Source organism: Prionailurus bengalensis, chromosome B4 (genome assembly GCF_016509475.1).
Source record: "Prionailurus bengalensis isolate Pbe53 chromosome B4, Fcat_Pben_1.1_paternal_pri, whole genome shotgun sequence".
Classification (NCBI taxonomy): Eukaryota; Metazoa; Chordata; class Mammalia; order Carnivora; family Felidae; genus Prionailurus; species Prionailurus bengalensis.
Window position 1 is genome coordinate 89,212,305 of NC_057358.1, and position 13,699 is coordinate 89,226,003.

The window sequence follows — 13,699 nt, forward strand, 5'->3', positions numbered from 1 at the left end:
TATCAGACTGTGTCTTCATGCTGACAGCCCTACCCAGGGCTTATTCATTGTTTAAAACATACCCCTATTTTGACATTTCCTGTAAAGGGAAATCCTTTTGAATGCATACAGTAAGAAGTATGTAGAGCATTAGTCACTGAGATTTTTACATGTAATAGTTGAATATTGTCATTAGTTTTGATTCCCACATTATTGGAGTAGATTTTTAAAATGGAGCCCAACAGGGAGCGTTCCCCTTTTTCCTACAACTGTGTTATGTAGAGCCACTGGCAGGAAGAAAAGCATTTGCTACTTCAAACATCCCTGGGAGCTGAAACTAACTGCTTGTGGATAATGTATTGTTGAGAGAACAGTGGTCTGGCTCATCAGATTCAGATTTGCTGCTTATATTTTCTAGAATATATGATATAATGTAATAATTTGAACTATCTCTTTTCACTAAAAACTGTCTAAAATTTACAGTGAGTTGCAGTTGGGGCACCTGGGTGGCTCAGTAGGTTAAGCGTCTGACTTTGGCTCAGGTCATGATCTCTCATTTGTGGGTTTGAGCCCTGCGTCGGGCTCTGTGCCGACAGCTCAGAGCCTGGAACTTGCTTCAGATTCTGTGTCTCCCTCTCTGTCTGCCCGTCCCCTGCTTGTGCTCTCTCTGTGTCTCTCAAAAATAAGCAAAAACGTTAAAAAAAAAAAATAATGAGTTGCAGTTTGAGCAAAAGCAAAAACATTTATGTAAATTTTTTAACTAACCATAAATAACTCAAAAATACTTCACAGTAAAAAGTAAGATGCAAAATGACTTAAGGCCCTCCCTGTGTGTGTCAGGATTTTGATCAGGGGATTTGTGTGGAGGCGCAGTGACCCCCCGCCCCCGCCAAAGGTATCTCACTTCTATTTTCCGCACAGGAGTATACAGGGGAAAACCCAACACATGAGGGAGGATGAGGAAAAGAGACCCTGAATGGATGGCCAGCTTGGGGGGGGGGGTGTGGTGTATGGAGGTGGCAGTTGGGGGTTATGCTTCTCCATGCTTTCTGGAGAAGGGCGAGGAAGAGGAAATCCTCTTGCCATAAATGCCCCATTTAGATCCATTGGAAACATTGGATTTGGCAATAGAGGAGGAAGAAAAAGGTTTGACTCATCAGATGCAGGAGGATCCACTTTAGAAGTTGAGTGTAATTACGGTTGAGCTGTCTCAGGTCTGCAGCTGCCTCTTGTCTGGAGAAGGTTTCTTTCAGCTTCCCATATTCTCATCCAGTGACCACGAGCTTTCAGTTCACGGAACAGAGTCTGCTTTGAGAAGAAGAAATGGCTCTTTCCAAATTTTCTTCGAGATTTTTGAATGGCTTCTTAAGGTTTCCAGCTCTTTGTCCTCGTATCTCATCTTGCCATCTGCACCAGAACTTTCCCCCTCTTTTTCCATATCATGATTTGTCTGGAAGGTAATGCCCAAGAAGCTCCATTTCTTCTTGAATAAGGACAGTCTTTTTTTTTTTTTTCATTTATTTATTTTGAGAGAGAGAGCAAGTAGGGAAGTAGCAGAGAAAGGGAGAGAGAGGGGGAATACCAAGTAGGCTCCCCACTGTCAGCACAGATCCCAGTGCGGTGCTCGAATTCACAAACCGCAAGATCATGACCTGAAACTGAAGTCAGATGCTAAACTGACTGAGCTACCCAGGCACCCACAACAGTCATTTTATTTCCCCTCTCCTACAGCCTGCAAACTGCACTTTGAATTGAGGCTCTCACAGTAGGAAGACTTTTAAGATGCTCTTTCAGGTCTGCTCTGTGTTCTCTCCTTTAGAAATATTGATAGAGGCTGGATGGCTCAATAGTTGAAGCGTCCGACTTCAGCTCAGGTCATGATCTCACTGCTTGTGAGTTCAAGCCCCACATTGGGTTCTGTGCTGACAGCTCAGAGCCTGGAGCCTGCTTCGGTTTCTGTGTTTCTGTCTTTCTCTGCCCCTCCCATGCTTGCTCTTTGTCTCTCAAAAATAAATTAACATTTATAAAAAAACATTATATTCTTTAGATCCACCCATATTGTTGCAGATGGCAAGATTTCATTCATTTTATGACTAACATTCCATTGTATACATATACCACTTCTTTATCCATTCATCTATAGGGGGGCACTTGGGCTCTTTCTATGATGTGGTTATTGTAAATAATGCTGCAGTAAATGCACGGGTGCATGTATCCCTTTGAATTAGCATTTTTGTCTTTTTTGGGTAAATACCCAGTAGTACAATTATCGGATTGTATTTTTAATTTTTTAAGGAACCTCCATACTGTTTTCCACAGTGACTGCACCAGTTGGCATTCCTACCAACAGTGCACAAGGGTTCCTTTTTCTCTACATCCTCACAACATTAGTTATTTCTTGTGTTTTTGATTCTAGCCATTCTGACATGTGTGAAGTGATACCTCATTGTGGTTTTGATGTGCATTTCCCTGATGATGAGTGATGTTGAGCATCTTTTTCCTGTGTCTGTTGGCCATCCTTATGTTTTCTTTGGAGAAATGTCTGTTCAGGTCTTCTGCCCATTTTTAAATTGGATTATTTGTTTTTTGGGTATTGAGTTGTATCAGTTCTTTATATATTTTGGGTACTAGCCCTTTATTGGATATATCATTTATGAATATCTTCTCCCATTCAGTAGGTTGTCTTTTAGTTTTGTTGATTGTTTCCTTCACTGTGCAGAAGCTTTTTATTTTGATGTAGTCCCAATAGTTATTTTTGCTTTTGTTTCCCTTGCCTCAGGAGACCTATCTAGAAAAATGTTGCTATGGCTGATGTCAGAGTGATTATTGCCTGTGTTCTCTTCAAGGATTTTTATGGTTTCAGGTCTCACATTTAGGTTGTTAATCCATTTGAGTTTATTTTTGTGTATGGTGTAAGAAAGTGGTGCAGCTTCATTCCTCCATCTTGGGCTGACTTTCCACAGAGACTCTAGAACTCTGTATGGAGTCCAGAGGCTTTTTATCTGTTGCCCTGAGTAGCATTGAGTTTATTGTAGCTATTTAGTTTCTGTATGGAGTCTCTTTTCTTTTTTAAAAAAATTTTTTTTTCAACATTTATTTATTTTTGGGACAGAGAGAGACAGAGCATGAACGGGGGAGGGGCAGAGAGAGAGGGAGACACAGAATCAGAAACAGGCTCCAGGCTCTGAGCCATCAGCCCAGAGCCTGACGCGGGGCTTGAACTCACGGACCGCGAGATCGTGACCTGGCTGAAGTCAGACGCTTAACCAACTGCGCCACCCAGGCGCCCCATGGAGTCTCTTTTCTTGCAGTATCAGACATTGGGTCTTCTTGTTTAGTACGTGGAGATTTCTCTTTTCCGAGTTGGTTTGCAGTAAAGCACAAGATGGACCAAATCACAAGATTAACATGTCCAAGGCATTGCATACTCTGGGTTTTCATCTTCTCCCACCACAGGGTAAACGTTGACAGAAGCTTTACATTTTTCTAGAACTGTGAGGAGCTATTAATGTTTCTTGTCTGTATCAAAAAGCTTTTCTTCAGTGACTGAAAATTCTGTTAAAACTAAAAGAATTGGCAGCTTCCCAACTATCCAGGCACATGTCACTATCTTCCATTTTTACCCGGGGAGGATGACCATGGTCTCACATTGTTGGGTAATTCTGCCACAAAACAGTGTAACGTCTACCATCTTGGTCAGAAATACAGCTCATGGCAGAACGAAGCCCCTCCAAGGTAGTCTCAGCTGCCACAGAACCTTCTGCAGCCCTCATGTCCAGCTAGGTCACAGCATACCCTGATGAACACTGGACATGGTTCTGTTCAGAACCAAGCTTGCGCCTGGCACCTGGGATGGATCATGAATGGAGAGGGTCAGTGGGGATGGAGGACTGGTCCAAGAAAAACACACCCTCAGCCCTGCCCATGGCTCCTCCTTCTCTTAAATTTTACTTTCTGTGGCCCTAGAGGCCCCCTCCCCACTCCCATTTTGTGCACGTGTGGTTTTTTTCTGCCTTGAAAGTCGTTCTCCTCCCCGTGTGCGTGGGAACAGTATCCATCCTGTAATTTCCTCGTCCCTGTGACCACAGTGCCCAGGGCAGAGCCAGGTGCAGAGTGGATGCTAAGTGTTCCATGCTTGTTTGTGGAAGGAAGGAAGGAGTGAGTGTGTGAATGACAGAGGAATGACAGAGGGGCAAAGCCACACACATAATGCCCTCCTGACTCAGCAGAGGGTTTTAGGAGAGCTTGAAACTCCTTTGAGAATTCTCAACTGGGAGGTGGTGGTGGCGTTTCTGGCCTGGGCTCCTGATTTCCTCCTCTCCCCTCCCCTGTCCTCCACTTAAGTAGGTTTTAAAAGAGCATAGCATGTGTGAATTGTCTAGTCAAGTAGTGACACAGGCAGCCACGGCTGCTGCTCTTAGAGGTTTAATGCCACTTGACAACATTTTAGAGATCTGCTCTGTAAAAACAATGGAACGCAAAGCAGGAGAGCCTGTCCTATAAAGAAAATAATAATGGCCTCAGAGTTGGTTTGTTTTTCCCTGTGTAAGATCTTTGTTATTTGGGAGTGAGTGAGTAGTGCCATAAGAGACAGCTAACAACTGAACTGGCTTTTCCCTCTAAAGATCCTGAGACCTGGTGTGTGTCATACCAAATAGTTATGTCTTTTTCCCCCCCAGAGAGTTAGTCCAAGCATCTAACCTGTGCTGGGCACATGGTAGGTGCATACTGTGTATTTGTTGAATGAATAAATATGGTAAATACTAAATGTTTCTTAGTCACAGGGAGTTGAAATAAAAGTGCAAGAATGTCTCATGGTTATTGTGTATTTGCCATGAGCGACTCTTTTGTCTGCTTTGTGTAGTTTTTCCATGAAACGCCATTTCTCCCTGACTGACCTGTGGCTTCCCTCCCTTCTTTCACTTTTACAAATGGCTGCAGGTTCACACTGATGACATTTCTCGACCTCGCAGGTACTTCTGGAACACTCCAGGCTCTGATGCCTGCCCTGGATAAGAGTAACAGCATTAATCTTCGTTCACCCCTCTCCTCCCCAACTCCCAAGAAGCCAGTGCTGGTTTTTTTTGTTGTTTTGTTTTGTTTTTTTGGTTTTCTGTTTTTACCAGAAAGGAGTAGCATATTTTTTTAGAGCCACGCTTACACCTTAGAAACTGAGGCTGACAGGCCAAGAGTTAGGGGAGAGTAGGCTGGTAGGGAGGATGTAGATGAGTGGATGTTGTTCAGGTGTATGTTTTTTTCCTCCTTCATGCTGCTGGCTGCAGTGACTACTAACCAACGCTTGAGTTTTGGTTTCATGGCGGAAAAAATAACCCGAGTTAACGCAAAAGGTTGTGCTTTCTGACTGTGGGAAGTTGAAACTGGAACTATTTAGAGGAACATGGTGTGAGCAGTGTATGTTGAAGCCGGGGGTGTGGCCTCTGCCCCCACACCCCTTCACTCACCGTCCACCTCTGCAGTGCCCAGCCGCACCTGGGGTGAGGAGGGAGCGCCCCAGGCCTGAGTGCTACCGCCTGAACTCCTCAGGCCAGGCCTGCCCGAGCACCCACGGCTACACAATGAAAGCTGTTCACCTGAACGTATGCAAGGGCTGAATCATGACACGGTTCACCTGAAACTAATAGTACACTGTATTGTTCACTGGGATTTAAATAAAGAAGCTCTTCACCTGGCCTACGGCAGGTCTGCGTGGTTGGTCAGTTTCGTCCTCAGCCAGAAAAGGTAGGAAGCTGACTACTCCTCCGGGCTCTGTTCTGCCCCGTTCCTGTCCTCTTCTACCGGGCCTTGCGGAAAACTGGTTCTGCTGTAAGTCAACACCCCAGCCTTCATAGGCTGCTCCTCCAAAACTTTGCATTTCTTCCTCTTCATCTCCAAGGAGAAATACATCCCTGGGGGCCTTTCCTAGAGGAAGCTCTACCCCCTGCTCAGCTCCGCTTTGCTGGTTCCAGACACCTTTTTGTTCTTCGTACGGAAGCCCTCCCTCTTGCGTGGGGTCAGGCCACCTGCTGGACCCCACCCTCTCTTGTTCCTTGGGACACTCAGGGACTTGGTTCTGGGTCGCTCCTCCACACTGTTGGGAGTCCTTCAGTACCTCTCTCTTAGCATGCTCATGGCCCACGTCCAGTGGCCTTCACTCCCACACCTGAGTTGTTACCAGAGGGAAGTTTTCCGATGACAAATACCTGCTCTCTTGTCCTTGTTTGTCCTTCCTTGTCCTTCCCGTTCTCTTGCTTATGTGTTTCCAGCATACTTGTGTAAGAGATGGCCCTACTCACTTGACCCTCAGTGTTCTTTTCACCATCCCCACACGCCATGGTCTTTGGTTTACCTGCTTCTCGAGGTTATTTTTGACCCCCATCAAAGCTGCTCATTCCCTCCCCTGTACCCCTGGGCTAACATTTGGAGGATATTAGTGCATTCAGAAAATAAACTGGCAAAGGAGGTTGAATCTGTGCCTTCCTCCCCCTCAAAAAAGTATGGTGCAGCGATGAAGATGGTAGGGGGAAAAACTACCTGGGGGGGCCTGGGTGGCTCAGTCGGTTAAGCGTCTGCCTTCGGCTCGGGTCATGATCTCACAGCTCCTGAGGCCCCACATCGGACTCTGCTGTCAGCGCAGAGCCTGCTTTGGATCCTCTGTGCCTTCTCTTTCTGTTCCTCCCCCGCTTGCTATCTCTCAAAATAAACTTAAAAAAAAGATGACCAACCTAGTATATGCACATAACTAAAAACGATAGAATAAACATGCGTATAATGAAAAATAGCCTTTCGTTTTTCACTTGCAGCCTTGAACTGCAGTGTCAATCTTTTTTAAATGTTTGGTAGTTAGTTTCTCTGGTGGTTACTGCCATATTTCTAAATACTATAGTTAAATCTCAAATAGGGATAGTGAAAAATAGTTTCTGAAATAATGAAGTCATAAGTAACACTGAATTGTTGCTGCCAGTTTCATTTTGAAAGTTTTGAAAACTGTTGTAGATAAATGCCTTTAAGTCATGATGGTAGTGAGTCAAAAACCTTCACCTCCCACCTTCTTTCAGTGTTAGGAATGGCATTTTTAAAATATACTCTGGAGTATATTTTGTGTATTGTTTTTGTATATTTTAATAGCATAAAGTTGATGTTTTCCCAACCCTATTTTTTTTTTTTTAACCTCTTGGCTCTTGAGACCATTTTTTTTTTTCATTGCATGAGGGTCCAGTATGGAAAATTTATGGCACCTCGTTTATAAAACCTTGGTAAGCACTTTGTGTAGCTCTTCAAAGGTACAGCTCCTTCTTCTTTGAATCTTAGAAGGTGGGCTTAGAATGAGCCTGTGTCTCTACCCTAAGCCACTGTTACAGGAAAGGTTACTGAGGAGAGGCATACTTTTTGAAAAAACACTCTAGCTACCTCATTTTAGAGTGCAAAATGGCTGCCTGTGGTTGAAAATAAGTTGGTAGGTAGAGACTTTAGTGCACTTAATTAAAGTACTGTGCTGAAAGAAATTGTAGCAATTATATATTATTAACCTAAGAGGTGCCAAGGCTTTGAAGTTATTTGCTGTGGCCCATTATTTTCCTTGATTGCATGCCATCTCAGATGGAGCTGGGCTGTTCGGTTACGTAGGCATTTAGAAGAAGAGCAACATAGTAAACCCCAGTCCAAATTAGGATCTTTGGAACTCTGTGCTGCATACTCAAGCTACTGCAAAGGGAATCCAGTCTTTTGCTGCTATAGTTACTTTGTGATTATGCTACTTTCCCTGCCCACTCCCCAGTCAGACATTATTTAGTTTATTGGAAAATACATGTTGTATGTGTCAACTAAAAACAGGGTGTCATTTTGGGACTTCAATGGAGGAGGATCTTATTTTAGGCTGAAGTGAAAGAATACAGAAATTGAAGATCTGAGCAGAGCAGTGTCGGGTCCATTAATGTAAGAAAACCAGGCTTTGCCAATGTAGGGCTCAGAAGTGCTTACACGTGTGGTAGGCAGGCAGCAGGGCATCTCTGGCTAAGGAGATCAAAGTGTACTTTTCTGTATTAATAACTCTGCAAAGTGGCAGAGGGTTTCAGCGAAAAGAATAAAATAAGGTTCTAGATCTGATTTTTATCATTTTAAGCTGTCCTCCGCTACAGCTATTAAATAGAAAAGGTTTCCTGAGTACCCATGACATGCCTGACAGCTAAAATTTGACAGCTGAAAATGGATAGGAATCAAATAGGCCAATCCCTTTATTGTACGGAAGAGAAAACCAACTCGAGAGGCCAAGTGACTTATGTAAGTGACCTTGGACAAATCCTCACATAAGTCTGCTACATTTTAGATTTCTAAAAAAATGTTTATTTTGAAAGAACATTCACGTGTTCACCCATGTGTGTGAGTGGGGGAGGGGCGGAGAGCGCTCGGGGGAGAGAATCCCAATGCAAGATGATATGACCTGAGCCCAAAGCAAGAGTCAGGCTTCATGGACTGAGCCACCCAGGTGCTACATTTTACTTGTATTAGCTCTGAACATTTAAACATTTCAATATTCATTAGAACTTTCTTACTGTAGTTACATCTGATGCTACTGATGAATTTGGGGGGTAATGGCAGGGGGCAGTGCATGGGGTCTGGAGCCAACAACCCAGAAAGAATTCTTCCAGAAGTCTTTGGTGCGAAAAGGTGATCTTATTAAAGCACAGGGACGGGACCCATGGGCAGAAGAGCTGCGCTGCAAGTGTGTTGGGGGGGGAGGGTGCAGTGTGTGACTGTTTCACCGAGTTGGGGAGATAACGTCAAGAGGGAGTTTCCAAGGAGAGTTGGCACATGCTAAAGACTTACTGGAGGCCTGACTACCGTCAAGCCAAGGTGGTTTTTCAGAGCAAAGCCTTAACATTATGACAGTAGGTTGTTCCTAGTGGCCATTGATGGGATTGCCTTTTCTGGTAGACTGGTGGAGACTCTTACCAGTTTAACCATTTGCTCTTTTGTCCTTTGCTGTTTTTGGGTGGCCTGGAGTGTCCGAGGAATATCCTACATGTGCCACCGGGGGTGGGGGGTGGGATGCTGTTAGCCTGCACTTTGCCCTCCGCTTGCCCCATGCTCCCTCATCACTACTACAGAGAGTTCTGTTGTGCACTGGGAAGTGAAAGCCTTCATCTGTTTACTGAAAAAACATTTATTGAGCATTTACTGTGTTCAAGGCACTCTGTTGTGACTTTTTAAGATCTGGCCCAATAGGATAGTTTAATATGAAAGTTAATGTTCAAACCAAGACCAGAGTCTTTCTTTGGCTTCTCCGATCTTCTGTTTATCCCACGTGGAAATTATTAAGCCACTGTAGAAAAGGTTTAATGTTGCACATATATAGGAAGTATGTTTGGAAAAGTTTACGGAACTATCGGCCCTGCATTGCCCAGTTCAGCAGTGCAAGAGAAAATTCTGTTTTTCTTCTTTCCTCTACACTCAACTCAGAATACCTCTGTCCACCAAATATGTGGTGATTTTTCTGACACCAAGGAATTCTTAGCAGCTAGGTGTCCTACAGTTTAACTCCTTTGTGTCCTAGGATTTAACTCCATTCTGACACTGTCTACCTGGAGATAGTCCCCAGGCTAAGGGCTCAGCCCTACAAGGCTGCCCCCACTTCAGATGTCCATTCCAAGTCCAGGTTGTCACCTTGGCTTCTGACCAACCAGCTATGAATTGTAAGTTCCAATTCCACCCCCCACCCCACCCCCTCAGGGCAAACAATTGATCCTTTGCTAGAATGGTGCACAGAACTCAGGAAAACCATTTATTTTCTAGATTACTGCCCTATTATGAAAGGACACAACTCAGACAGCCAGTTGGAAGAGATGCACAGAGCCTGGAATGGGGAGGGGTGTGGAGTTTCCATGCCTTCTCCAGGTACATCATTCCTCCAGCACTTCTGCGTGCTCGCCAGCCTGGGAGCTGGCCAGATGCCTTCCCTAGGAGTGTTTATCGAGGCTTCATCACGTAGGCACCATTGATTGATTCAACCTCCATTCATCTCCCCTCCCTAGAGGTGGGGGTGGGGTGGGGTGCGAATGAAAGTTCCAAACCCCTTGGGGTGCCTGGGTGGCTCAGTCAGTTAAGCATCAGACTCCGTTTAGGCTCAGGGTGTGATCTCACAGCTTTGTGGGTTTTCTCTCTCTCTCAGAAACAAATCAGTGTTTGTCCCCTGTGTAAGTGGTCTAACTCCACTGCTGACCTTCAGCTAGTTATGACCCTACAGCAACAGAGTGTTAGTAAGTCTAGATGTTTTGTGAAATTGCTACATTTTTCTAGCACTGGCTCTTTTTTTTTTTTTTTTCCAATGGAAGCATTTTATTCGCATGTATATATTCCATCCCTAGGAAAAGAATCTCAGGATTTTTCCCCCTGTGTGCGTTGATCTTACTCCTTCATGGTCCATGATGCCAGCTGAGGTTGTCAGTCCCATGAAACCAAATTGGCTGGATGGGAGCAGATTATTCTGCCATTTTTCTAGATCTTTGAGTTGTACATGAAATCTGGGGCTGATCGCGCCACACTTGTTTAATCGGCTCATGAGGTTCACAACCATTTTCCCAGCTCTGTGATCAGCAGTGATTTCAAATAAACCAATGTAACCATGCTTCATCATCACAGTCAGAAACCGGATAACGATTTTGGAGAATGGCCTAATAAGTTGGCATTTGCCTCTCTTTGCAGCGTTGTTAATACTCTTTAGAGCATCTGCCAAAACCATCATGAGTACCAATATGGTGGCACAGAAAGATGGCTTGTTTTGTTGAACACTCTGTACATACTATGGGGACTGTGTCTGTGCATAGGAATGAGGATCTTTTTTTGAAAGCAACATTTCCCAGTGTCTTCTGAAGAATGCTAACTCTCAGTTAATTTGGAATTATTTGAAAATAAGCTTCTGTAGTCAGACAACTTTGGGGAGCCTTGATTGTTCCAAATACATTCAGAAAATCCTTCACACTGGATTTGATTTGCTTGATCAGAGAACCCTATTCCCATTGAACACGTATGGACCTCTCTTGTTACCACACAGTGTGGGTGGCCATATTTTGGGCAATGGTGGTAGGAGCAGACTGATTTGATAGACCTCTTTTTATACAACAGATGTCAATTGAATGTTAATTAACATTGAAAAGATCATTCTAAGTTACTAACTCTTTTGTAATGTAAATGAAACCCTTGAATTGTCCATTTTTGACAGGGTCAGATTTTCTGTTTTTAAATAAAAGATCTGGTCACAGTAAAAGCCTGCTACTAGAACATATGTGCTATTTTGATTTGGTTTCCATAGGAATAAATATTGAGATTACTTTTGTTTGGGGAATTAGGCTAATGTGCTCCATAACAATATGTGCAGCCAAATTTAGGGGAGATAATAGTGTGAGAACCAAGGCCACTAGAGCTGTACTTAGGAGAATAATGTTTGGGCATGCCAATTGTGGTCTCAAATGTACTACCACTACATTGTTTTAATGGCTTGGTTATGTGGAGCAAAGGGATATTTTCACCCTCATCAATGAAATCTGTGTACAGTCTAGGGAGGAGGTGAAAGAAAATTCCTCTAAAAGGAATTAGCCTTTTATTTAGGCGGCAATGCTTGAACATGCTCTCAAGAATCCCATTGGTCACCCCCTCAGTTTACCTTGCCTGCTCTTTCAGATGTGTCTTAAAATAGCATGATTTGCCACAGTCCTATTGAAATACGGTGCTCTCCACTTAGTAAAATGTTTCTGCATTAGATTGCATTTAATTGCGTTTTCATGTGTCGTTATTCTGAGCCTCAAATTCAATTTGGGAACACAGTTAACTAATAGAAATCTTTCTGGGTATTTCATTTGGGTTAGCATTTAGATTTGGGGGCGGGGAATAGAGTTTTGTCCCTTGATGATTTGCAAAGGTATTTCCAGATATTAATATAGAAATCCAAGAACAAGAAGGCACAGAAGGCCCACCCACCTGCCGCTTAATATATTTCAGAGCCTGAGAAAAAGAAAGGTTTGGGTACATGGGGTGGTGGTGTCTCATCCTCTTCGCAGCTGCTATGCTGTGATAAGAAAGTGGAGCTCAATTTACGCTGACCTTGTGTCTAACCAAAGTGTATCCTACAAACTATTGGAGGAATTAAGGAAGAACTTCCTGTGAAATACGGTTAATGTTGGCCTTTAAAGGGTTGAGAAATGAAAATCTGTGAGCATGACGCATACTCGCGGGGTGGGGGGGGGGGGCAACAGGATTTCCTGTGCTGGAAAGGAAGCTTGTTTGGAAGCCTTTTAATTCATTCAGAAATGTGGAGACCAACATGGCAGTGAAGAGCTTGGTTTTGCAGTTACGGAATCTAATACAGTCAGCCCGGTACATCCCATTGTTAATTTATAAGAATATTCATTCTGTATTCATTCCAAATACTCCTAATGTTATCTTGAATGGGAACATTTTCCTTGAACATCTCATGTAATCCTTTTATGATAATTTTAAAATGTAATTCTGCCAGATAAATGGACACATCATTGGGCACTTTAGTCTCTGTTCCAGTATGGGAAATTTCCTCAAATTAAAATTTAGATTTTGCAGAGTTTTAAGCAGGGTATGTTAAAACTTTTAAAAGATTTATGTCACATTACATAAATATTATAGAACTGAAATAGGTACCAAAAAATACTCGGTGAGAATCCTTTGTGATAATGTGTACATTAAGACTCAAAGCAACAGTTTTTTGTTTTGTTTTGTTTTTGTTTTGTTTTGTTTATATATATGAAATTTATTGGCAAATTGGTTTCCATACAACACCCAGTGCTCATCCCAAAAGGTGCCCTCCTCAATACCCATCACCCACCCTCCCCTCCCTCCCACCCCCCATCAACCCTCAGTTTGTTCTCAGTTTTTAACAGTCTCTTATGCTTTGGCTCTCTCCCACTCTAACCTCTTTTTTTTTTTTTTTTTTTTTTTTTTAGTTCCCCTCCCCCATGGGTTCAACAGTTTTAAGCTAATGTATGTTGGTATTTTAGTTAATCTTTTTGGAATCTTCGTATTTACCATTTTGTTTTAAGTTTATTTTTAGAGAGACCAAAACAGTGCCAGTGGGGGAGGGGTAGAGAGAGGGGAAAGAGAGAGAATCTCAAGCAGGCTTTGCAGTGTGAGCACAGAACCGGACACAGGGTTTGAACTCCTGAAACCATGAGATCATGACTTGAGCTGACACCGACAGCTTAACTGACTGAGCCACCTGCCCCTATATTTGCCATTGTTAGATAGTGCTTTAAAACTTTGTTTTAAATTTTTAAAAATTTATTTGAGAAAGAGTGCAAGCAGGGGAGGGGCACAGAGAGGGGGAGAGAGCAAGATAATCCCAGGTAGGCTTCACGTTGTCATACGGAACCCAGTTCAGGGCTCAAACCCACAAACTGAGATCATGACCTGAGCCAAAATCGAGTTGGACGCCCAACTCACCGAGCCACCCAGACAACACCTAAAACTTTTTTTTTTTTTTTTAAGAAAAAAATGTATTGGGGTACCTGGGTGGCTCAGTCGGCTAAGCTTCCAACGTTCGCTCAGGTCATGACCTCAGGATTCATGAGTTTGAGCCCCGCATCGGGCTCTCTATCAGCACAGAGCCCACTTGGGATCCTCTGTCTCTCTGCCCCTACCCCTCTTGTACTCTGTGTCTCAAAAATAATTAACATGAAAAAAATCTGTTTTAAAAAAGAGG

At 43.3% G+C, this 13,699-nt stretch overlaps 2 protein-coding genes across 2 annotated transcripts in view; one reads left to right on the forward strand and one right to left on the reverse strand.

Annotated features, from left to right (window-relative positions):
- SRGAP1 (SLIT-ROBO Rho GTPase activating protein 1) overlaps positions 1–13,699 on the forward strand; it is a 285,374-nt gene that overhangs the window by 43,805 nt on the left and 227,870 nt on the right. The window lies entirely within an intron of this gene.
- Positions 10,095–10,755, reverse strand: LOC122473942 (40S ribosomal protein S15a-like). The gene has a single exon (XM_043564798.1). The coding sequence runs from the start codon at positions 10,715–10,717 to the stop codon at positions 10,337–10,339; it is 381 nt and encodes a 126-aa protein (XP_043420733.1). The 5' UTR covers positions 10,718–10,755; the 3' UTR covers positions 10,095–10,336.